This window comes from Panthera onca, chromosome E1, assembly GCF_046562875.1.
Source record: "Panthera onca isolate mPanOnc1 chromosome E1, mPanOnc1 haplotype 2, whole genome shotgun sequence".
Taxonomy (NCBI): domain Eukaryota; kingdom Metazoa; phylum Chordata; class Mammalia; order Carnivora; family Felidae; genus Panthera; species Panthera onca.
The window spans coordinates 1,124,746-1,147,598 of NC_138352.1; the positions used below are offsets into that span (position 1 = coordinate 1,124,746).

At 41.5% G+C, this 22,853-nt stretch overlaps 1 protein-coding gene across 3 annotated transcripts in view; it reads left to right on the top strand.

Moving 5' to 3' along the window:
- MAP3K3 (mitogen-activated protein kinase kinase kinase 3) overlaps positions 1-22,853 on the top strand; it is a 62,687-nt gene that overhangs the window by 19,161 nt on the left and 20,673 nt on the right. For 2 of the 3 annotated variants that reach the window (XR_014136026.1, XM_060645729.3), the window contains exons 3-7: positions 3,397-3,437; positions 8,826-8,925; positions 10,936-10,962; positions 13,472-13,585; positions 20,859-20,979. Coding sequence is in view for 2 of the 3 variants with exons in the window: in XM_060645729.3 (XP_060501712.1) it covers positions 3,397-3,437; positions 8,826-8,925; positions 10,936-10,962; positions 13,472-13,585; positions 20,859-20,979 (403 nt within the window). In the remaining variant the exon portion in view is untranslated. The remainder of the gene's footprint in view (positions 1-3,396; positions 3,438-8,825; positions 8,926-10,935; positions 10,963-13,471; positions 13,586-20,858; positions 20,980-22,853) is intronic. The other variant, XM_060645730.3, reaches the window with a different exon arrangement.

The following is a 22,853-nucleotide window of genomic DNA, read 5'->3' on the forward strand; positions in this document are numbered from 1 at the left end:
CAGACTTCGGTGAGCGCTCGGGTACTCCCGAGCCAGCTGTGGGACCAGAGAGTGTAGGCAGCTGGAGGTGGCACGTCCGTGTGCAGCGGCATGTCGGGGCACTGTGCTGTGGAGGGCCCTTGCCATGCTAACTGCTCAGCATTCCAGGGAAGGAGAAAAAGAGGACAGACAACTGCTGTCACCTGTGTAAACCTCAAATCCACACAGTAACTTTCTCTGCAGCACTGCCCCACCTTTCTGCTTGCACATGCCTGCACGTGCGCGCGCACACACACACACACACACACACACACACTTACACTCACCTAGAGTGCAGACCAGATGGGGCACGGTGCTTTTCCATTCTACTTCCTCCATCCCCATCTACTCACAACCTCAGCCAAAGCATCCCCTACTGGCTCCCCAGGCCCCATAGTTTGCTGCATGATTGGTACCTCAGTGTCCTGGTTCTGACTTCATTATTACTCCCATCTCCTCCATGAGTTCCAAGAAGTAAGGTCCCATTGAAGCTCTGCGTCTGTGAGTAAAATAAACCTCCTCCTTTTTTTTTTTTTTTTTTTTTTTTTTAATGTTTATTTATGTTTGAGAAAGAGAGAGAGAGACAGAGCGATAGCAGGGGAGGAGCAGAGAGAGAGGGAGAAACAGAATCCGAAGCAGGCTCCAGGCTCTGGGCTGTCGGCACAGAGCCCGATGCGGGGCTCGAACTCATGAACCGTGAGATCATGACCTGAGCCGAAGCCGGACGCTTAACCAACTGAGCCACCCAGGCGCCCCAAAATAAACCTCCTTTGCCTGTGTGACACTTAAGTTGTGGCAAAACATGATGGTTAAGAGCTGGGCTTCCAGGGTTTGAATCCTGGCTCTTTAAAGCATGGTGACCTTGAAGGAACTTATTTGACTTTATTGTCACTCAGTTTCTCCTGTAAAATAGGGACAATAATAGTATTTGTTGTGAGGATTTGCTTAATTGATACATGTAACAGGCTTAGAACAAGGCTTAATACATAGTAAACGTTCAGTAAATGTTAGCTATTGTCATATACTATTAATGGATGAAGTGGTCTACATGTTACATTAAAGAGTGAGAGGGCAAGATCAGAGCTGTGTTTTGAAGAGTTGTCACATTGCAGGTCAGCAGAGCAGGAGCTTTGCCATCCGCTGTTTAGTATATGAACTTTTCAGGGACATGAAGCTCTTTGAGCCCCAATTCCACCTCGTCTTTAAAATAATGGGATAGAGGGTGGCATTATTATATTTTGATTCAATGATTCTCAAGCTGTGGTCTAGGGATCCCTGGGAAGTTCCCAAGAACTTTTCAGGGGGTCCGTGAGGTCAAAACTATTTTCATATTAATACTAAAATGTTACTTGCCCTTTTTACCCTCAATCTCTTAAGAATGTACAGTAGAGTTTTCCAGCGACTGCATGATACGTATTATCACAACAGATTAAAAGCAGAAGTTGACATGAGAATCCAGCTGTCTCCTATTAAGCCATGCATTAAGGAGATTTGTATTCTGTCACTAAACTCTAAAAATATAGTTCTTTTTTATAACTGTGTTTATGTTAGCATGTAATATTTTTTAAATTGTTTTAAAATGAACAAAATGAATATAAATTTTGTTTTAATTTCTAATGTGGCAAATATCAGTGGATACAATCTATGCAAACAAAAGCTCTTTGAGGTCCTGAGCCTTTTTTTCTTTTAATTTTTTTAATGTTTTATTTTATTTTTTGAAAGAGAGAGACAGAGTGCAAGCGGCGTTTGGTGGGGCAGTGGGGGGGGGGGGGGGGGGTGGGCAGAGAGAAGGGAGACACTGAATCCGAAGCAGGCTCCAGGCTCTGTCTGAGCTGTCAGCACAGAACCAGAGGTGGGGCTTGAACCCACGGATGTAAGATCGTGACCTGAGCCGAAGTCAGATATTCATCCGACTAAACCACCTCAGCCTTAAAAAAAAAAAAAGTTTATTTTTGAGGAAAAGAAAAAGACATGAGTGGGGGAGGGGCAGAGAGCAGGGGAGAGAGAATCCCAAGCAGGCTCCACACTGTCAGTGCAGAGTCTGACGCAGGGCTCAGTCTCAAACTGCAAGATGATGACCTGAACCGAAACCAGGAGTCAGAGGCTTAACCAACTGAGCCACCCAGGTGCCCTATCCTCAGTCATTTTTAGGATGTAAATTAGAACCACTCGTCCAGTTCAGTGGACTATAAGAGAATTCTAGCTTTCTCATCTCTTGGGAAAAAGAAGTTCTTTATGTACCCACCCCACCTTTCGCATTCTGTCCTGTTTCTGTCGACTTCTCTGTCTGCTCTGTGTTTCTCATCTAAAGATACTCTGAAACTTTCTTCTTTCTTCCAAGCCACAGCCTATTAATTTCTCTTTCTCAGTATACTTTTCGCTCACTGTCCACTCTTCCTTTCCTCCATCTCTGTTAATTTGTTGGTATCCTGACAGGCTTAGTTTTATTTTTTCACTATACGTGTTCTTTTCTTCTGTAATATCTCTTCCCTTTTCCTGCCATTTTAAACTCGCTTGCTCTTTACAGTATTTCTTCCTCCTTGATTTGTTTCTTAACATTCTAATGCTTCTACTTCCTCCTATTTCTGACGTTTACACTCAATTCTGTTCTCGCTCAATCCATTTAATAAATATTAGGCACAAATATTAGATACCATTTCCTTTGCTTGTCACTGGTAGTACAGAAACAAGATAGACACGGTCCACAGGGTACCCATAGGCTACCCATGATAATAAGTTAAGACAAATCTGGAGACACTTCTAAGGTAACTTGTCCAGGGTCCTGCTTTATGCCACCAGGGGTAGTCTTGAAAGGGTCATGGAAATCCATTGTAACAGCAGCAACTGCATGTCTACTATGTATGAGGTATCTTGTGTATATTATGTTGTTTAGTTCTCATAGCTCTTCAAATCAGCTATGTTTAGCCTCACTGTACACATGGAAAACTAAGATTCATAGAGCATAAGTAACTTGCTTGTGGACTTATAGCTAGGAAGTATCCATCCCAAGATTTCTCTTTCTCTTCAGTCCTATCAGCCAAGAAGGAAAGGTGTCCTGGCCAGGAGGTGATATGGTAGGAGAAACTCCAGAGCCAGTTGTAGAAATAGAGTGTATGAACTTAGAAATGACATGTCAGCATAGCAGCTGAGCTGGGCAGCCACTTAGAGATCTTGTCCTAAGAGCTGTGTTGCCCCTGAAGTTAGAACTCAAAGGCTACAAGTCACTGGAAAGGAATGCGTATGAGGTAGAGACGCTGTAACGGGAGCCATCAGGGATGTTTGCCTAAGGTTGCTAAAGGACTACCTGAAGCTTACCTGGGAATGGCAGGATAACACATGCCAGAGAACCCGCTAACCTGTCTATCATTCCTTTGACAGAGTGACGTCAGAATCAAGTTTGAGCACAACGGGGAAAGGCGGTAAGTCTGCCTTCTGATCAGTGGTTGTGTTCACGTGTGCTGCGGTTCTCAGAAAGCATCGAGCTTATGGAAGCTGTTTCCCTGGAGTGATCCCTGTGGGCTCCCTGGCTAGATGATGGGGTTGATTTGGCATAAAAGGGCAATTCTTACTTTTGGCTTGGCTTACCAATTAAACTTTATTTTTGGTCTTAGGAATGGAAGCCATTTCAACTGCTTTTACTGTTTTTACTCTTCTGCTATTATTCTGCTCCTGTGGGGTCCACCATTTTGCTAGGGGAGGAAGTCAGGACTCCAGCCCTACTCAGTTATGACTTCCAGATACACTGACATTGTGCCACCTGATAGCATCAGAAGGAGATCAGGAGGCGTCTGGGTGGCTCAGTCGGTTGAGTGTCCGACTCTTGATTTCCACTCAGGTCATGATCCCAGGGTTATGGGATTGAGCCCCATGTCAGGCTCCATGCTAAGTGTGGAGCCTGTTTAAGATTCTCTCTCTCTCTCCCTCTGCCCCTCTCCTCTCTCTGTCCTCCCTCTGCCCTCTCCTCTTCTCTCTCTCTCTTCCCTCTGCCCCTCTCTTCTTATCTCTCTCTCTCTCTCAGAAAATAAAAATAAAAAATTAGTTAAAAGAGGATCAAGATTCTCCTGTGATGTGGTGCTATTTCCAGCCCAGTAGAGTGGCCCTGGCCCCTGGCTTTGTCCACCTGATGGGCCAGGTTAGTGACTTGGAAGTTTCTTTATAATGTGTCAGGGTCATGGGAAGCTGCATCAAGTCTGTCAGTTGTGAAAGATTTCAGATCATTTGAGGACATAGAAAGAGGGAGTTTTTCAGTCTATATTCAGTATCTTACCTTGTTAGGGAAGTGAAAGTAATGTTATGAAACGCTTTTGTCCTTTCCTCCATTGTTAGTATTTAGTTTTTTGTAGGAAGCCAAGATAGAAGTTTTCAGTGGAGAAAAATAGGACTCCACTTAATTTCTAAAGTTATTTAAGGAAAAACTTATTTTTTTTAAACTCAACATGGGGCTTGAACTCACAACCCCAACATCAAGAATCGCATGTTCTGACTGAGCCAGCCAGATGCTCCTTAAGGAAGAACTTATAAATAAACTTTATTTTGAGAGAGAGACAGAGCATCCCAAGCAGGCTCCGCACTATCAATGCTGAGCCCAGTGTGGGGCTTGATCTCACAACCATGAGATCATGACATGAGCTGAAATCAAGAGTTGGATGCTAACAGACTGAGCCACCCAGACGCCACTTAAGGAATAACTTTTGAAAAGCATACAGAACTCTGGTAATGGGATAATTGGGACCCTGTGCGTGCACGCATGTGGCATATATGTGCCTGAGTGTGCTTTTCAATATGTTTCCTGCTATTCCAGTCTCTCTCATAGATACCCCACTTTTGCCTTTGCTTTGAGCATTTGGAAATGTGAAGAGCAAACCCATGAGAATAAGCTCTTCCTATTAGATTAGTTCCACCAGAGGACATTAGTGCCTCCAAACATTGTTAGCACAAGTCCAGATATGTGGCTGCTGTTCTCCCTTAAAAAGATATATTAACAAGCCTGCAAGGTTGTCAGAGATTGCCTGGTGGAAACACTGTGGTCTGCGGAGCCAGAGCCCTGTTACTGCGGTGTGTGTTCTAGGGCTGTTTCAGGCCTGGAGGGAGGAAAGTCTTCTGATTTCTGTCCCCAGCGGCTCATCCTGTGTCCTGCCAGTAGCAGAGAAGTTAAATTGTCACTTGATTGTTGCTGCTTTTCACACTTCTGACATGACTGGGTTTTGGAAGGATTGCCAAACTCAGACTGGCAGAGAGTTTTCAGAAGTAGATACAAAATCAAAAGCTCAATTGTGTTGGAGCCTAATTATGTGGTTACGCTCTCCTGAATTCCTGTTCCCAAAGTGGTATGTAGTTACAGTGAGCAGACGTACACTGAGAAACTGTATGTGTTTAGTTTCAGAGAAGCTGCCAGATCGAAACCACAAATATTTAAGGTGGTCAGGTAGGAATGGCCTTTCAAAGCCTGAACAGCAGAGTGTTGGTATCAAGATTTCGAAAACTGTGCATTCTCTTTTTATGGAGCTGTTTTCAGGAGCCATTGCATTTCACTGTTTGTGTACTATGTGTGGAATTGAGGACTTTTAAGTTGGTGCGGGGAAGCCAAGTTGCAGCTGCACTATGCCAGACAGCTCTGGTTTCATGTGTTTTATGTCTTAGAGATTTTATAGAGGATATGATTGTGGGCTTTCTTTACTTTTTGCAGGGAATATGGATAGTATATATCTAAATGTTGTAGGCCCTTAGAGAATTAGAATGTACAGAAAAGAGGGAAGAAATAGTCTTTTTCCATTCACCTATGCTAAGTATCCATTCTGTTTCCCTTTGCTTTGGAAGGGTAGGGATCCGGCTCCTAACGCTTTTACCTTTTAGCCCCAGGAGGGCAGAAGAGGACTGTAGATTCAAACTCCTTCCCTTGGAAAGCTTCCCTGTCTGGACACTGGTGAGGGTGGTTGTCACAGGTGTTAGTCCCCTCTTTGAACCATTGGCTAAAAATGCCTACCACTCAGGGTGATGGCGGCAGCTTCGATCTTACCAACGCTGATAGTCCTGGTTTCTCATCTTGACTTTGGGGCTGCTTTTGAGGTTTTGAATGGCTTGTTGCCAGGCACAGTGCAGGAGAATTTATCTGAGCCTGATCCTTTTCTAATGGTGTGCTAGGGACATATGAATGGTCTCCTGGTATTTTATTCAGGAAGACTGGCCCCTGTTGCTGAGATGCTGATGAAGGAGGTATGATTTGCTATTAGGAATTAATGGAAAGCCATTCTCTCAAAAGTCTCCAGAAAACGTCCATATCTAGATAACCCATATCTAGATAGCATTACACAGTATCATTCCTTGGCACAGTTGGTTTGAGGGAAAAAAAAATACAAGGATTACAGTATGAATGGATTCCCAGGTGGGATATGAACTAATATATTCAATATAATTTCCAAAAATGAAAGGTGGTGATGGATAAAGGAAAAGTTATGGAGAAATTATCTTCCTGGGATGTTAGGCTTTGTGTGAAGGATAGACTGGTTGATAGAAGTATGCTATTAAGGTTGTCCAAAAGAACTTTCTGCTATAATGTAAATGTCATGTACCTTTGTTGTCCAGCATAGTAACCACTGGTCACATTGCCTTGTGGCTAGTGAGACTGAGGAACCAGTATAAAATTTAATTTTAATCAGTTTGAATTTAACCAGCTGCATGTGGCTAGTGGCTACCACATTGAATAGTACAGTTCTAGGATGATGGAAGCTTTTATGCTGCCTACTTATTTGTGCCAGCCTGGCACAGAAGAACATTAAAGAAATTATCTGGTCAGATTCCATTAAAATCCAGTAGCTTAGATCCCTCTGTCCTGTGGTTTATTGCTTCTTACTCTGGTTATACCACTTCCCACTCTGGAGGAGCAGAGAAGATGTAAAAAAACCACACACTTCTCAGCATGAGGAGGGCAAGAACTGGAGACGCTCCATGGCTGAATACTGCTACTCTACCGAGCACTAGTCATATTTCGTCCAGCCTAGGCTACTAAGAGATGAAGGTGGTTTTGATATATATTTTCCCCATCACATTAAGCATAAATTCATGTGTTTATTAGTCATTAATAACTCTTTGAATTGTCATAATATCCTTGTCTATGTTTCTGTTGGGTTGTTTGTCTTACTGATTTTGCATGGATTATTTTTCCAAGTTTGATATTTCTTAACTTTGTTGAGGGCTGATCATTTTGCTATCAGAAGTTTAAATTTTTGTTGTTAAATCTGCCTTCTTCCTCCTTGTCTTCTGTATTTTATATAATGCTTAGGAAGACCTTCTCCACTCCAATATTTTTTAATCCTATGCATTCTTCTGTATGTATGTGTGTGTGTGTGTACACACACACACACACACACACACACACACACACACACGTAGAGAGAGAGAGAGGGAGAGAGAGAATATATGAGTTACTTTCTGATATTCTCTTGTTTTCACTTATCTCATTGTTTATTTTTATCTTAAGTATTTAAGTTGTAATGTATTGGGTTGGGCCCATATGACCACTTTTGTACATCAAAAATTGTTGACTACCAGCAGCATACAAAGGTAGAGAGAATGTTATACTGAACCCTTCTGAACCTGTAACCCAGATTTGATATTACCAATATTTTGTCAATTTTTTGTATATTTCATTCTTCTGTTTCATTCATTTTGTATGTTTAATCTGTCCCCAGTTTTAAATTTTGCTGTGATGTTTAATTGACAGATTCTTTTAACACATCTTTGAACAAGTTCTTACTCTACTCTGTATTTACAGACATTGTTTTTTGGGGGCACCTGGGTGGCTCTGTTGGTTAAGTGTCCGACTTCGGCTCAGGTCATGATCTCATGGTTCGTGAGTTCGAGCCTTGCATCGGGCTCTGTGCTGACAGCTTGGAGCCTGGAGCCTGCTTCAGATTCTGTGACTCCCTCTCTCTCTGCCCCTGCCCTGCTCGCACTCTGTTTCTCTCTCAAAAATAAATAAAACATTTTTAAAAAAGTTGTTTTTTGAACTGACCTAATGAGTTTCTCTAGAAAAGTGTCAATATCAACACTACTTATATGATCATATGTGTCACTTGTTAAAAAAAAACTTAGGCATGTAACCAACTCAAGGGAAATTCTTTTGACTCTTAGGTAGGAAATCTCAATTCTGAAGATAATCAGCATTGAGATTCCTCTGGCATCAGCAATGGATAAGACCTTTCAAGTCCTGGAGTTGAGTCATTTAGGAGTTAAGACCATGTTTTCAGGACCACTGCTCCAGTCTCCAGGTTTTCTTCCTAACAAGAGTGTTTAGAACCTAATGTTTAAATCCAGATGTCCTGCTTTTTTCTTTTTTTAATTTTATTTATTTATTTTTGAGAGAGACAGAGAGCATAAGCAGAGGAGGGGCAGAGAGAGAGGGACAGAGGATCCTAAGCGGGCTCCATACTGACAGCAGAGAGCCTAATGCGGGGCTCAAACTCACGAACCGTGAGATCATGACCTGAGCCAAATTCGGATGCTTAACTGACTGAGCCACCCAAGCGCCCCAGGTAGTCCTGCTTGGATACTGAACTGTCATTGATAGAAAGATCTGAGCTGAAATGGTAGAACAATTATTGGGACTGAGCAATGTTTGTGATGCTCAGGAGAAAGGTAAAAAAAAAAAAAGTAGGTAAGAGAAGAAAAGAAAAAATAGAAAGTCAAACTGTATGAAGGAGAAAAAGAGAATCCTATGTTTAAAAGAACAGGAAGATATTCAGAAGTCCTAGCTTTCCAAATCTGACTTTTAAAATATACAATTAACGATGCTTCCTATTCCTTTTCAGAATTATAGCATTCAGCCGGCCTGTTAGATATGAAGATGTGGAACACAAGGTGACAACAGTGTTTGGGCAGCCTCTTGATCTTCATTACATGAATAATGAGGTAAGAAAGTAGATGGATGGTATGGAGACAAGATGGGGTGACAGCTGACTACCTTTTTCTTTCTCCTTAACTGCGGATATTTTAGTTTGTTCCTTTACTATCATCTGCAGGTTTTCCTTTTCTGGAGCCTCTTTCCTTAATTTCAATAATTCTGGGATTTCTGGTTTTTGCTACATGGGAGATTCCATAGCTACTTCCATTCTGCCTGCTCAGTCAGTGGTGGTAGCTCTAATACTCCATGGTGGGAACAGGTACGGTACTGGGGCCAGGATGTATATTGTCTCTGTTATGTTTTGTAGCTTATCTTTTTCTTTCCAGCACAACCTTAACAAGAAGCAGAGGTTTAGGAGGGGCTGGAGAGGTGTGGAAAACTGGTGGGTAGTTCCTCTATTGACAGTCATAAATACTGGACTCTTCTCTCAAAGTTTAACTCTCAAGTATAGTTTGTTTCCAAAGTTAGCACCTACTCAAGTGATTTCTTTAACTCTTCTTCCTCCTGTCCCCTGCCCTTCCTTCCAGTTCTTATTTTTTCATACTTTGTCACCCAGGAAGGGATTCTTTTGAGTGTCAGTTACTTGGCTGCTTTCCCAGCTCCAAGAAAGGTACTAGAGGCTACAGTCTGCTTGGGCTGATGCTTTGCATTAGTCTGAGAGGCAGTGTGTTGGTGCCTAGTAAAAAGTGTGCATCTTGAGGGAATTGAATTGGGGGACAAGACAAGAAAGCTGGACAACATCCTGGCTCTTTGAGAATTGGGTCCTTACTGTGTAGTTTTGTTTTATTGGTTAAAGAGTGAAGAATCTCCTCCATAAAGCAACCCAAGTGTCCATCCATCCATCAATAGATGAATGGATGAAGAAGATATGGTATATATAGAGAGAGTGAAATATTACTCAGCCATAAAAAAGATGAGATCTTACCATTTGCAACAACATGGATGGACCTAGAGGGTGTTATGCTAAGTGAAATAAGTGAGACAGAGAAAGACAAATACCATATGATTTCACTTATATATAGAATCTAAAACACAAAACAAATGAATAAATAAATGAAAAGCAGAAACAGACCCATAAACACGGAGAACAAACTGATGGTTATCAGAGGGGAGAGGTAGGCAAAATGTGTAAAGGAGGTGAGAGATACAAGCTTCCAGTTATGGAATGAGAAGTCATGGGGATAAAAGGTACAGCAGAGGGAATATAATGGTATTGCAGTAGCGTTATATGGCAACAGATGGTAGCTGCATTTGTGGTGAGCACAGTATAACATACAGACTTGTTAAATCAGTGTGTTGTACACCTGAAACTAACGTGACATTATGTGTCAACTATACTTTAAAAAATAAAAGCAAAAAACCTTCAGCTGGAGGAAAAAGGAATTTCTTCCATAATTTGGGGCTGACATCTATAGGGGCTGAGATTTGTTGGCTAAAACCCCCCAATCCCCTTTTATACAAAATATACAACTACAATTGGATATGTTGCCCAATAGCTAACAAAAATAAGACTGTCTGATCTTTTGTTTTTTTGTGACAAATTTTAGAAATACAGCAGATTTGGAAAATAAACCACTAGCTCTATAGTTAATAAGTAATGCAGATGAACTTTTAAAAATTGCAGCTCAAGCTTCAGTCACTGCATAGAAAGCAAGGCTGGAGTCTGCCAGCTAATCAGCATTAAAGAAGGTATTCTTTAGTGAGGAAAGACTTTACTGACTGATTTAGTGCTCATTTCTCTTTCCATTAAGAATTCCGCATGTCCCAAAATCCATTTTCAAATTCTTTGGGCAATAAAGTGGCTTCCCAGAATGTTAGTCATTCCTTTATTTAAATATTTATGCAGATGTTAATTCTAAAGCCAAACATAATTAGTAGTTAGTAATTATTTTAGATGATGCATGTCTTTCCATGCTCTGCTAATGTGAATGACCGAGAATTGACTAGTTTACATTTTATTAATTTAAAAATCCCTCAACCTTTTTCTTTTCTTTGCCCTCTAAACCTTGCCACGTCAGGATTTGAGAACCACATGTGAGAAATCGGTTGGTATTTTATTTTATGTTTACTTATTTTTTTAATAGCATTATTGAGGTACAATTTACCCACCATAACATTTACCCTTTTAAGCTGTACAATTCAGTGGTTTTTAATATATGTACAGAGTTGTATAACCAACACTACTATCTAACTCCAGATACCCCAAAGAAAAGGCCTGTATCCATTCTCAGTCACTTCCTGTCCCCTCCTCTCCCTAGCACCTGGCAGGCAAACACAAACCTACTTTCTGTCTCTTTGGATTTGCCTGTTCTGAACATTTCATATACGTGGAATCATATAATATGTGGCCTTTTGTGTTTGGCTTCTTGCACTTAACATAATGTTTTCAAGATAATAATATTCCATTGTATGGAGAAACCACATTTTGTGTATCCATCTGGATACTGGAATTGTTTTCACTTTTTTGACCATTATGAGTAATGCTGCCATAAACATCTGTGTACACATTTTCATATGCACGTATTTTTTTCAGTTCCCTGGAGTATATACCAAGGAGTAGAACTGTTGTCTTACGGTAACTCTATGTTATCGTTTTGAGAAACTGTCCATCCTTCCCATATCCACTGTACCATTTTACATTCCTACCAGCAGCATAGAAAAGTTATAATTTCCCTATGTCCTCATCAAGACTTGTTACTTTTTGGGTTTTTGCATATCTGTTTTTTAAATTATAGCCATCCTAGTAGGTACGAAGTGGTATCTCATTGTGGTTTTAATTTGCATTTCCCTAATGACTAATGACATGGAGTGTCTTTTTGGTGCTTATTGGCCATTTGTCTGTCTTCTTTGGGCGATGTCTATTCAAATCTTTTGTCCATTAGGAGAATTGGATTCTTTGTCCTCTTACTGTTGAGTTGTAAGAGTTCTATATATATTCTGGATACTAGACCCATATCATACTTTTGCACAATTGTAGTTTGTTTGTTTGTTTAAGTTAAAGCCTACTCCAGTTATTTCTTTATCTCTCTCCACCTCCCACAACAGTTCTTGTTTATTCATACTTTGAATGTTACAGGAAGGAATTCTTTTACGATGTGATAAGATTTGCAAATTTTTCTCCCATTCCATGAGTTGTCTTGAAATTTTATTTTATTTTATTTTTTATTTATTTATTTTAAGCAATCTCTGCTCCCCACATGGGGCTCAAACTCACAACCCCAAGATCATGAGTTGCATGATCTTTTGACTGAGCCAGCCAGGTGCCCCTTGAAATTTTATTATTATTTTAAAAAAAAAAATTTTTTTTTAACGTTTATTTTTGAGACAGAGAGAGACAGAGCATGAACGGGGGAGGGGCAGAGAGAGAGGGAGACACAGAATCTGAAGCAGGCTCCAGGCTCTGAGCCATCAGCCCAGAGCCCGACGCGGGGCTTGAACTCACGGACCGCGAGATCGTGACCTGAGCTGAAGTCGGACGCTTAACTGACTGAGCCACCCAGGCGCCCCGAAATTTTATTTTAAATACTGTTCTTGCTCTTTGTTTTCTCCTGGCCTAGAATTTAGTGTTGCCATCTCCTTTTATTATATAACATGGGAACTGAAGAAATGAATTGGACTTTTGCTTGATTTTGTGTTTGCCACAAACGTGTAAGATCTGACATTTGCTGGGTCCTAGGCAAAGTGTACTTTTGCATTTTTTAATACTAAGTACTCATAGTGTCCTCTGCATTTAACAGCAAGTGAGACTTATCCATACCCTCAAGGGCGATCTCTTTAATACTTCAGGGGAATGAAAACAGAGGAAATTGTTTCTGAATTCTAGTCACTGATTTTTATCTTTAAACGTTAAGATATTAAACTCTGTTATGTGGCCTAAATTCGTGTTCTTATTTGAGTAACAGTTTTCATCCTCTGCCTATCCCCCTCCTCCTCCTATGCCTTCTCTGCTTGTTGTGTTAATTGCAGCACAGGCTAAGGTGAGATATTTAATTAATTTGGGAAGAAATATGGGGCTTTAACTGTTTAGGATTTGATGCTTTGGAGAAAAGAGAATTTTTAGAGAGGAAGCTCTTCTCAGAAAGTATCTTGAAACAAACTACTGATGTGTTGCACAGCATGGATAAACTCAGAAACATTAAGCAAAAGAAGCAGATACAAAAGACTATGAACTGAATTGAACATGTATGAATTAATAGGATTCCATTTATGTGAAATATCCAAAAGAGGTAAATCTACAGAGACAGAGTAGATTCATAGTTGCCTGGGGCTACAGGTGGGAAGAAGGAGTGACTGTAAATGGGCACAAGATCTTTTTGAAACAATGGAAATGTTTTAAAATTGAATTATGATGATGGTTGCACAACTTTGTAACTTTACTAAAAATTATTGAATTGTACACTAAGGAAAAGAAAAAATACCTAGATGGTTTGAATTAATTTTACGACCCCATACTATCCAATTAGATTGTTTTCATTCAGGTATTTTTTTTAATTTAGCCTGTTTCTAAACTAAAGACATATTTTATGATTCCCTTTTTCTGTGTCTTTGTCCCAGCTTTCCATCCTGCTGAAGAACCAAGATGATCTTGATAAAGCAATTGACATATTAGACAGAAGCTCAAGCATGAAAAGCCTTAGGATATTGCTGCTGTCCCAAGACAGAAATCATGTAAGTAGCCCCTCTGATGACCTGGCGGCTGGACAGAGGGCAAAACTTGCTGTGCTTTAAGAGTTCACCTGGTTTCCTTGACAGAATTTTGTATTCCTCAGCTGCTGCTAAAGCAAGCAAGCACATACGTGGAGCCCAGCACAGCCCACTGTGCCAGTGGCCAGATAGCAGTTTGGATGTGATTTCACTGTGAAGTCAAGTCACCTGTGTTAAAGTTGCAGCTAAAGGTTACTTGGCTTGTGGCATGGGAGGAAGGAAAACATTTATGATTAAAGAGAAAATTCTTTTTCTCTATATTTATGTTATTTCCATTTGATTTGGACCCTAACAAGAGAGATTTGATGAGGGTGAAGGTGCTTAGCGAAGGCTGCTAGGGATTTAAGACTATCCTGTAGACCTACTCTTACAACCCCTCAGCAACCGTTGCCTGTCTCTTGAGATACATGTAGGAAACAAGCTTTTCCTTCTTTTCAATGGGAGAAAGGCCATGGAGTGGAGGGCCTCTTGTAACTTACCAGCCACTACCTTACCAAATGGCAGGCGATCTTCAGAGGCCGTCAGAAGTGAAGGATTATCCCTTGTTAACTTCTGTAAAAGGTCCCTGGGGGCCTACATTTCACAAGAATGATTGCAATCTGTCTGTCTTCTAATCACTGATTCCTGTACCAGTTTTCTTGAGATGCATGTTCCTAAAGGTTTCTTGGCACTCTTTCCTTTCCCTTTGCTCGAAGACAGCTAGCTGTGACATACCTTCATGAACACACCATACCAGGACGGAGTTTAGGTGGAATGGTGCTCATGCTGACCATTTATTTTTAAAAAGACGTATTGATATTGGGCTGCCCTACTGATTAGGGGGGAGCACAAGAGAATGCAGTTAGGAGGCCTTAGGAGGGGGAAGGGCAGAGAGAGAGGGAAAGAGAGAATCCCAAGCAGATTCCACGCTCACCAAAGAGCCCAACATGGGGCTCAATCTCACAACTGAGATCATGACCTGAGCCAAAATCGAGAGTTGGACGCTTAACCAAATGAGCCACCCAGGTGCCCCAAGAAGACATTTTCTAATATTACCGAAGTGTCCTTGTGATTGAGGATGGTCTTCTCTGTCTTTTTTCTGGCTTTGTGTTGGAAAATATTCTGAAATGAAGTATATCCTTTATTATTTTATTTTTCTGTTCAAGTTACTCACCTCCTCTTTATAGGCTTTATTTCTTTCATAGGATCCTATCATAGGATCTAAATTTAGCCTAGCACCCAGGGCTTATCACTGTCTACCCTTGCTTTCAACTCCCCAGTCTCATCTTTCCACATTCTTCAGCATACTCTCCCCTTTCTACAGTTCTTACTTTTTGCTCTTTCCCAGACCGTGGCTATTTTTAGTATCTGGCTTGATTTACCTGCTACAGTTTGGTCAGTGTTTTTGCCTGAGCCATCTTGATTACTTTCTGTTCTTTTAGTCATTGGATATAATTTGTATACTTGTTTATAAGTTGCTTACTAATTCCCCTCTAGTTGTTGCATATTTGTACATGTTATCCCAAAAGATTATTAAGGTCCTTGAGAACAGGAGCTGTGACTTACTGTTTTGGAACCCTTCGCCACCCATCCTCTTAAGAAAACACAGTGAATGCTTCTTGATTATTAGCAGAAGTCAAGCAGAAATCGTATTCAGCAAATCTTCTATATGGAAGAAGCCAGAATCGGGGTTTGGTTTAATGATGTGATTGCTTGACTGGGAGCTAGCACACTTGATCATGATCCCTCCATTCCCATGATGAGAAGGCATAGACAACTCGATCCTTACATCTACTTTCCCATCCATTAAGGGGTGTACATGGCTGCAGAGACTGATACAACACTGTGAGCTGCCTGAAAGACGACCATCTGAGCTCTGATACCCAAGGCATTGCATTGCATTAGATGTTGCATAAAATAAATGCCACACTGATGCCTCTCTTTCTTTCTTTCTTCTTTCTTTCTTTCTTTCTTTCTTTTCTTTCTTTCTTTCTTTCTTTCTTTTTCTTTCTTTCTTTCTTTCCTTCCTTCCTTCCTTCCTTCTTTTTATGGAACACTTCATGAATTTGCATGTCATCCTTATACATGCTAATTTTTGTATTATTCCAGTTTTAGTATTTGTGCTGCCAGAGCAAGCACTGATGCCTCCCCTTCTAACGACCTATATTTTAAAAAATTACTATAAAGTCAGTATAACTTTTTTATAAAGTTTAAAAGAGAGAGAACTATCCTATGTAATCCTATCAGTATGACACATTGATTGATATTTACATGTACCCCTGTAGCTTTTGAGCATATGTGTACATACTCAAATGTTGTCATGGTAGTCATAATTTTCTCAATTATTTTTTCACTTAATATTGTCACGCACATTTTTCTATGTTAATATGCAATCTTCATAATTATAATTTATAAGGGTTCATAATTCCCTTGAGTGGATATACTATAATAACCATTTTTGTTACTGTCAAGTCATTCAAGCTTTTTTTTTTATTTTTTATTTTTTTGCATTTATAAAGATTTACATTTAAGACTAGCAGTGGTAATGGTGGTGATAAAACCTTTCTTTGGGAACTTCCTCAGCTAGACCTCAGACTTCTTAATAAACACAAGTATCATGATCCAGATTTGCTATGTGCTCAGGAATCCCACCTCCAGAACAGTGCTTCTCTAAGCATCTATGATGCAATGTCAGTTTTGTTCTGATTTCTAGTCTGTCATGCATCAGTTCCTTTTAAAACACAAAAACTGAAAAATGAAATGGAAAAGGAAACCAGTGACATACAAAATACAAGACCACAGTTTTTATTATTAGATTCAATAGACAGAAAGTCAGTCTGCCAAATTGCTGTAAAAGTCTGTACAGAGTTATTCTCCGTTTCTGTATTTACCTCGTTGAGGACTGTTACACCACAGCTTGTGGCCTGGTGCCAGCCTACAGATCATACTTTGGTATGCTGCTCCAGGATACCATAGCACCCTGCCTGCCTCATCTCTTGCTGGCAACTCTCAGCCACTTCGTTTCTCTACTGAGTTTCTTTTCTTTTTAGCAAGCTATTGCCTCATCCACCTATTGTTATCACTTATACCTTTACTTCCCTTCTTATTCCTGTTTTTAAATGTGCGGTCTCAAAAAAATAAATAATAAATAAATAAATAAATAAATAAATAAATAAATAAATAAATGTGTGGTCTCTTCTCTCTGAATTCCTTTTCTGCTGATCCTTCTATGACGACTTCTAATCTTTCCTCTGCCTTTACCCCTCACCAAGGTGTATATCATACCCCTCCCACCTCACCTGGCCAAGGCCATGCCTTAGGCTTCAATATTGTTCTTACCTGAGAACTCCTGGACTTTGGTCATCACAGAGTCTGAAGAGCCTCTCTCTAGCCTTACTTTCTCCTGCCCTTTTAAGAAACTTCACCATCTCCTTCAGTAGTTCTTGCCACATTAGGCCTGTGCCTGGAACCATCACCTCTTAGATTATTGCTATTACAGACTTCTCTAAACATGTGTGCATCTGTTAGTTTATCTTTCCTCTCTTGATCTTATAACTTCCTAGACCCAGCTTTTCTATTCTCTTAAAGTAATCTCAAGCTTAACATTCTTTTTTTTTTATAAGAAGGTTTTTTATAATTTTTATTTTTTATTTTTTTGAGAGAGAAAGAGAGCAAGCAAGTAAGCATGGGGCGGGGGGGGGGGGGGGGGAGAGAGGGAGGGAGGGAGAATCCTAAGCAGGTTCCACACCCAGCACAGAGCCCAACACAGGGATCAATCTCACGAACATGAGATCATGACCTGAGCTGATATAAGGAGTCGGACACTTAACCGACTAAGCCACTTCAAGCTTAATGTTCTTTTGTCACTTATATCCGAATATGATAAAAACTAAATACCCAGCCACCTTAAACTGAGTATGGCATTTTATTTTATTACATCAGATTCTCCCTGACAAAAGTAAACTTCTAATCTTCTCTTCCAAATGTTGCCCAGTTCCCAAATATCCCATCAATGAGTTTGATGCTATCTTGTCTGCTATTTAAGTTCAAAATATCAAGGACAATATAAAGAGTAATCCATTCTTTTTTGTCTTACTAAAATAATGGGGCAAGTGCAAGAAGACAGGATCAAAGTTGTTGAGTGGCATAGCTTCAGTCTGGTCCCTGTTTAAACATGGAAAGACCTTACATGTGTAAGTGCTTTTGTCTCTCATTGATTCTTGCAACTTTGAGGGGTCCAGGGCAGGTATCTGTTCTTGCCAGTCTAAACCTGGGGAGACTGAGACAGAGTGACTTGCCTGAGGTGAAGCAGTAAATGGTGACAGAACTGGTCTGAAATCCAGATGTTCTGTGTAGTTCAGTATCTATCAGTTACCATCCAGGATGGGGATCTTAGAATTATTGTAGTCCTTGAGAAACCTCCTCCAGGTTCCTCCACAGTTTGTTAGAAACACAACAGAAAATATAACATTGCCCATGGGGAGAAGTTGTGAGATGTTATGTCACTCTCTTCCCCACAGCTCAGAGGGCAACCGAACTAGAATAGGTCTAAGGGAAGATGAAATTTTCAAGGGGTTGAAAATTCACTTTTATATGTGAATAGCTTAAAAAGCCTGGAACTCTTTAGTCTGGAAAGGCAGCCTAAGCATATACATAATCAGAATCTACGAAGCACTGAAGAGTAGGGATAATGAAAACACAGATTTAGTCACCTTGTCCTGCTTTGGATGAACCCCTTAAATATTGGGGGGAATATTTGGTGCAAAGTCTCTTGTTGCCACCCTCGAGGCAGAGGCCTGGTGAGATCCAGGTGCCGTTTCTCACTTGATGCTCCTGCGAACCAAACTGACGCAACCACACACACACCCCCCTTCCCCCTGCATAGTTGAGCCTACTTGTTCACTGTCTCATACCACCAGATCTCTTAGCAAGGTAATTTGTGAATCCACTTTTGTGACCTTCTTTTCTGCTGATTTTCTAGCTTCCAGTCACTGCAATCTTTATGAAATTGGTTCCCTGGTAATTTTTCATGTCATTTGTATCAGCCAGACACACTGCTACCTGCAGAGTCCTTCAGTGAGGCACGGGGTAGGCAAATGCCACCTTCTGTTTGCTGTCTTTAGAACGTTCTGCTGGCTACCCACTCTATACCTGTGGGCTCTGCTTTCACTCCACTGCTGTCCCCTTTTGGTTTTCCTAGTCCCACCTTCCTCCTTCCTCTCTTTCCCACTTCTCTGTCTTGTTCAAGGTTCCCTGAATCCTTGCATGAACCTCATCTTTGTTTGCCATGCCATTGCCTTTTATCCCCTTAAATCAGGGTTTTCAAAATTGACTGAATATTACACACACTTGGGGAGATTTAAAAAATACCAACCCTTTGGCCCCAGCCCCAGAGATCCTGTTGTAGTTGGTGTGAGGTGTGTTTGGCCCCACAGGCAGCTCTTTAAGTGGGTGGCTAGGGTTGGGAACCGTGACCTTAAATTGAAGTGTCACTCTCCTCCTAAGACCTCCTGCTCAAAGTGTGACCCATGGATCAGCAGCATTAGCATGCCTGGAAGCTTGTTAGAAATGCAGATTCTCGGGGCACCTGGCTGGCTTAGTCGGTGGAGTGTGTGACTCTTGATCCCAAACCCCATATTGGGTGTAGAGATCACTTAAAAATAAAATCTTTAAAAAAAAAAAAAAAAGAAAGAAATGCAGATTCTCTACTCCATCCCAGACCTACTGAGTCAGAATCTCTGTTTTAACAAGGTTCAAGTTGGATTTGTGCACATTAAAGTGTGAAAAGCCTGCTTTGAAACCTTCATATGTTTTCCAACCTGTTGCCACAACTGCGCCTTTCCTTCTGTAGTCTGTGCTTTTGCTGGCCGTGGAACCTACTTTCTCATCTCAGCTTTTAGAGTTTAGAATTGAGAGTTTAGAGTATATGTTCTTTGATACATTTCAAATTCACGCCACCAAGATTTCTGGAATAGGCCCTGTGTGTAAGTAGGTGTCCTCGGTGGGGGGGGGAAGGGGGAGCGCTCATCACGTGGCTCTTCTCTTTCTGACTGCAGGGCTGTGGCCTTCCCTTGCCCTTCACTGGCCTGCTTCCCCAGTATGTGGCTTTGACTGTTTTTTCCTTTCTGACTCTCAGCAGAGAGCTATTGCACATCGGAGGCTTCTGCAAGAACATTCACTTCCCCTTGGTTCTGACTTCCCGTTAGAGCAAGACAGTTTGTGAAGACAGCCCTGCATGTGATAAAGTCTGGTGTGGGGAGACCAGAGGAGGCTGCTTGGCAGCTGAATTACCCCTGAAAGCGGGAAGCCTTTTTCCTGGAGGACAGGATATAGTTTGTTTAGGTCAGACTTTTTTTTCTTACGTGAGGTAGAAGAGCTCGAGAAGCAACTAGAAATTTGACCCAAGTTCTTTAGAGTCCTGACCTCCCCTCCCCACTCTCTGGAGTGCTCTGCATGTTTGTGACTGCATCCTGATGCCACTTGCTCACCACTGAGCTTCAGTTTTTAGCTTTCTCAGTGCAAGGGCCCCCCTTTGTTGCTTTGATTTTTTTTCTAGGGCTCACTGGTGGCTTGACTGGGACAGTGCCAGAGCAAGGGTGCATGTGGTAATGTTGACGATCCCATTCTGTTCTGAGATCCTTGACCTCTGGCAGAATGGTACCTTTGATAGCCTTTCCCAGATGAACACAATCCTGAGATGGTTTTCATGGAAAGCCTGGTTATGTTAATCAACTGAGACTTTGCCTTAATTTTGAGGGAGTGATTATGATTGGGGCAGAAGCAGCACATCAAGCTACTTTGAGAAATACGTGTTTATCACCCAGATTTCTGTTGCGCAGGGAGGTTGCCATCATTCTCTATTCTGACCCCCCACTCAGCAGGTGATCTCGCTGCCGAAATAATTTCCTGCTATTTTTCCCAAGCTCTCTGGAGAATTTTATGAGGGAGTGTTTACAACTGTCTTTTCTGTTTGGCATATTATTATAGGAAAACTTGTTATTCCTCCATGCCTAGGTCATCACTCTTTAAACTGGGGCAGTGGGTCTCAGTACTCAGATAACACTGAAGCTGTAAAACTACTGTGAGGAAATAGTGATTTGCCAAGACATATTGAGGAGTGAGATTTGGGGGAAGACTGGGTAGCTCATGTATTGAAAGCATGAAGGCAGCTAAGAACATGAGTCTTAGGGAAGGGGAGGAGGCCTTTCTTGGCCTGCCTGCCTAAAGATAGCTCAGCTTTTTTCCTCTTATCTTGCAGACCAGTCCCTCTCCCCATTCTGGGGTGTCCAGGCAGGTGCGGATCAAAGCTTCCCAGTCTGCAGGAGATATAAATACCATCTACCAGCCCCCCGAGCCCAGAAGCAGGCACCTCTCTGTCAGTGAGTATTTCACCCCTTTTTTCCCTGTCATCTAATTTATCTGCCCATGCTTTTTAAAAATCAAATATTTATTAATTAAAAAACCATCATTTGTAGATTACTACCCTGTGCAAAATAATCCTCTGTGCCTTTATTTGGGGGGAATGGGTAGAGAAATGACTGGAATAGTGTCCCAACCCTCAAGGAGCTTATAGTGTAACAACATGATGGCATGACCAAGTTCCTTTTGAATATGTCTGAAAAAGTGATCTCCTCAAACATCTGCTTGAAGACCTCCAACGACAGTCTACTCTCATTTTTTGTAACGTTTATTTATATTATTTTTGAGAGACAGAGCATGAGTGGGGGAGGGGCAGAGAGAGGGAAACACAGAATCCAAAGTGGGCTCCAGGCTGTGAGCTGCCAACAGAGAGTGCTACGCGGGGCTGAAACCCACAAACCATGAGATCATGACCTGAGCTGAAGTCAGATGCTTAACTGACTGAGCCACCCAGGCTCCCAGTCCACTCTCATTTTTGACCATCATTTTGCCAAAGAACTGGGGACTTGTGAGGTTAGGAGTCAGGTCCAAGTTTGAGTTTTGACCTTAGACCTCTTGCTTATGATTCCTGAAGAGTCCTTATGCTCTGAGGAAGATGTTGACCAATGAAACTCTTAGAAAATCAAACTAAGTTGTCTGGAAAGGACAGGAGACTGTTGACAGAGTATATATGATTGGCTAACTAGGAAGAAAGCTATGTAGCTGCTCCCAAGCCTCCCCAGGAAGGAAATCTAAGTCAGGTCTGTGCCTTATGCCAGATAATCCAATATTGTACTGGATCCCATTTCCCAGAGTCTGAAGAGAAAGCCACGTCCTGAATTGTGGTATCTGTATCAAAAGGGAAACCAGGCCTTCAAACATTTGTGGTGAGGTTACTGCTGCTGCTAGGAAGGCAAGTTCTCTTCATAAGGTAGAATTGCATCAAATTAAACTGCTCTCTGAAGATCTTGAGCTGAGCTTGGGGAGTTCTGAACATCATTCCTGCTGCTGAGCCTGTCTGTGAGTGATAAGCAGGAAGAATGTGTTACTAAGGCACTGACTTTGCCTTACTGAGTAATTTCAGGAACCTGAGCAAACACTGGTAGTAAGTGTTGCCCAGCTGAAGGTCCACATATGAGTTCCATATTTCTCTAACATTGTAAATAACTGGTGGCTATGTTTTTAATAAGCTGGTTGAGGAGAAAGAGCCAGAACCCCAGCAAGGAGACACCGTCCAGAACATCTCTAGTCCTCGTATCCAGGTGCCCTGACTCTGCCAGAATGGCTTCTGTTCCAGAACCCTCAGAGAGACTGAGGGGCTGGAGGAGGGCAGTATTGTTCATTTGTACAGTAAGCAGTGAGGATCGACATGGGGCAGTGATTGGTCCATTGGGCCTCCTGGTCCTAAGCAAGAGCCCATGATTTGTGTGTAGAGGCAGGGCCTAAATGCTAGGCATTGTTGTGAAGAGCCATGTATAGAATTTCCTTGTCTGAGAATGCTGAGGAATAGGATTTTTATGAAGTAGTTCCTTTGTATCTAGAGATTGGGCAGTACAGCCTCCCAGCATGTATAGATCCTGGGTTCCTTCGTTCAGCAAGCATGATGTACCAGCCATTGGGCTGAGATGAGGGCTACAATGGACACATGTACAATGAGGCTGCAGTGGAGGGCAGGGTGGGGTGGGAGCACAGAGCAGGCAATAACTGACTCTGCCCAGGCTTTGGAGGTCTTCCACAGAAGAGGAAACACCAGAGCTGACACATGAAGATTTGTTTAGCATAGAGATATTCAAGGCACAGGAAGGGGTACCTGCCAGACATAATTGAAAAAGAAGGTGTTGGGTTCCAAGAACCC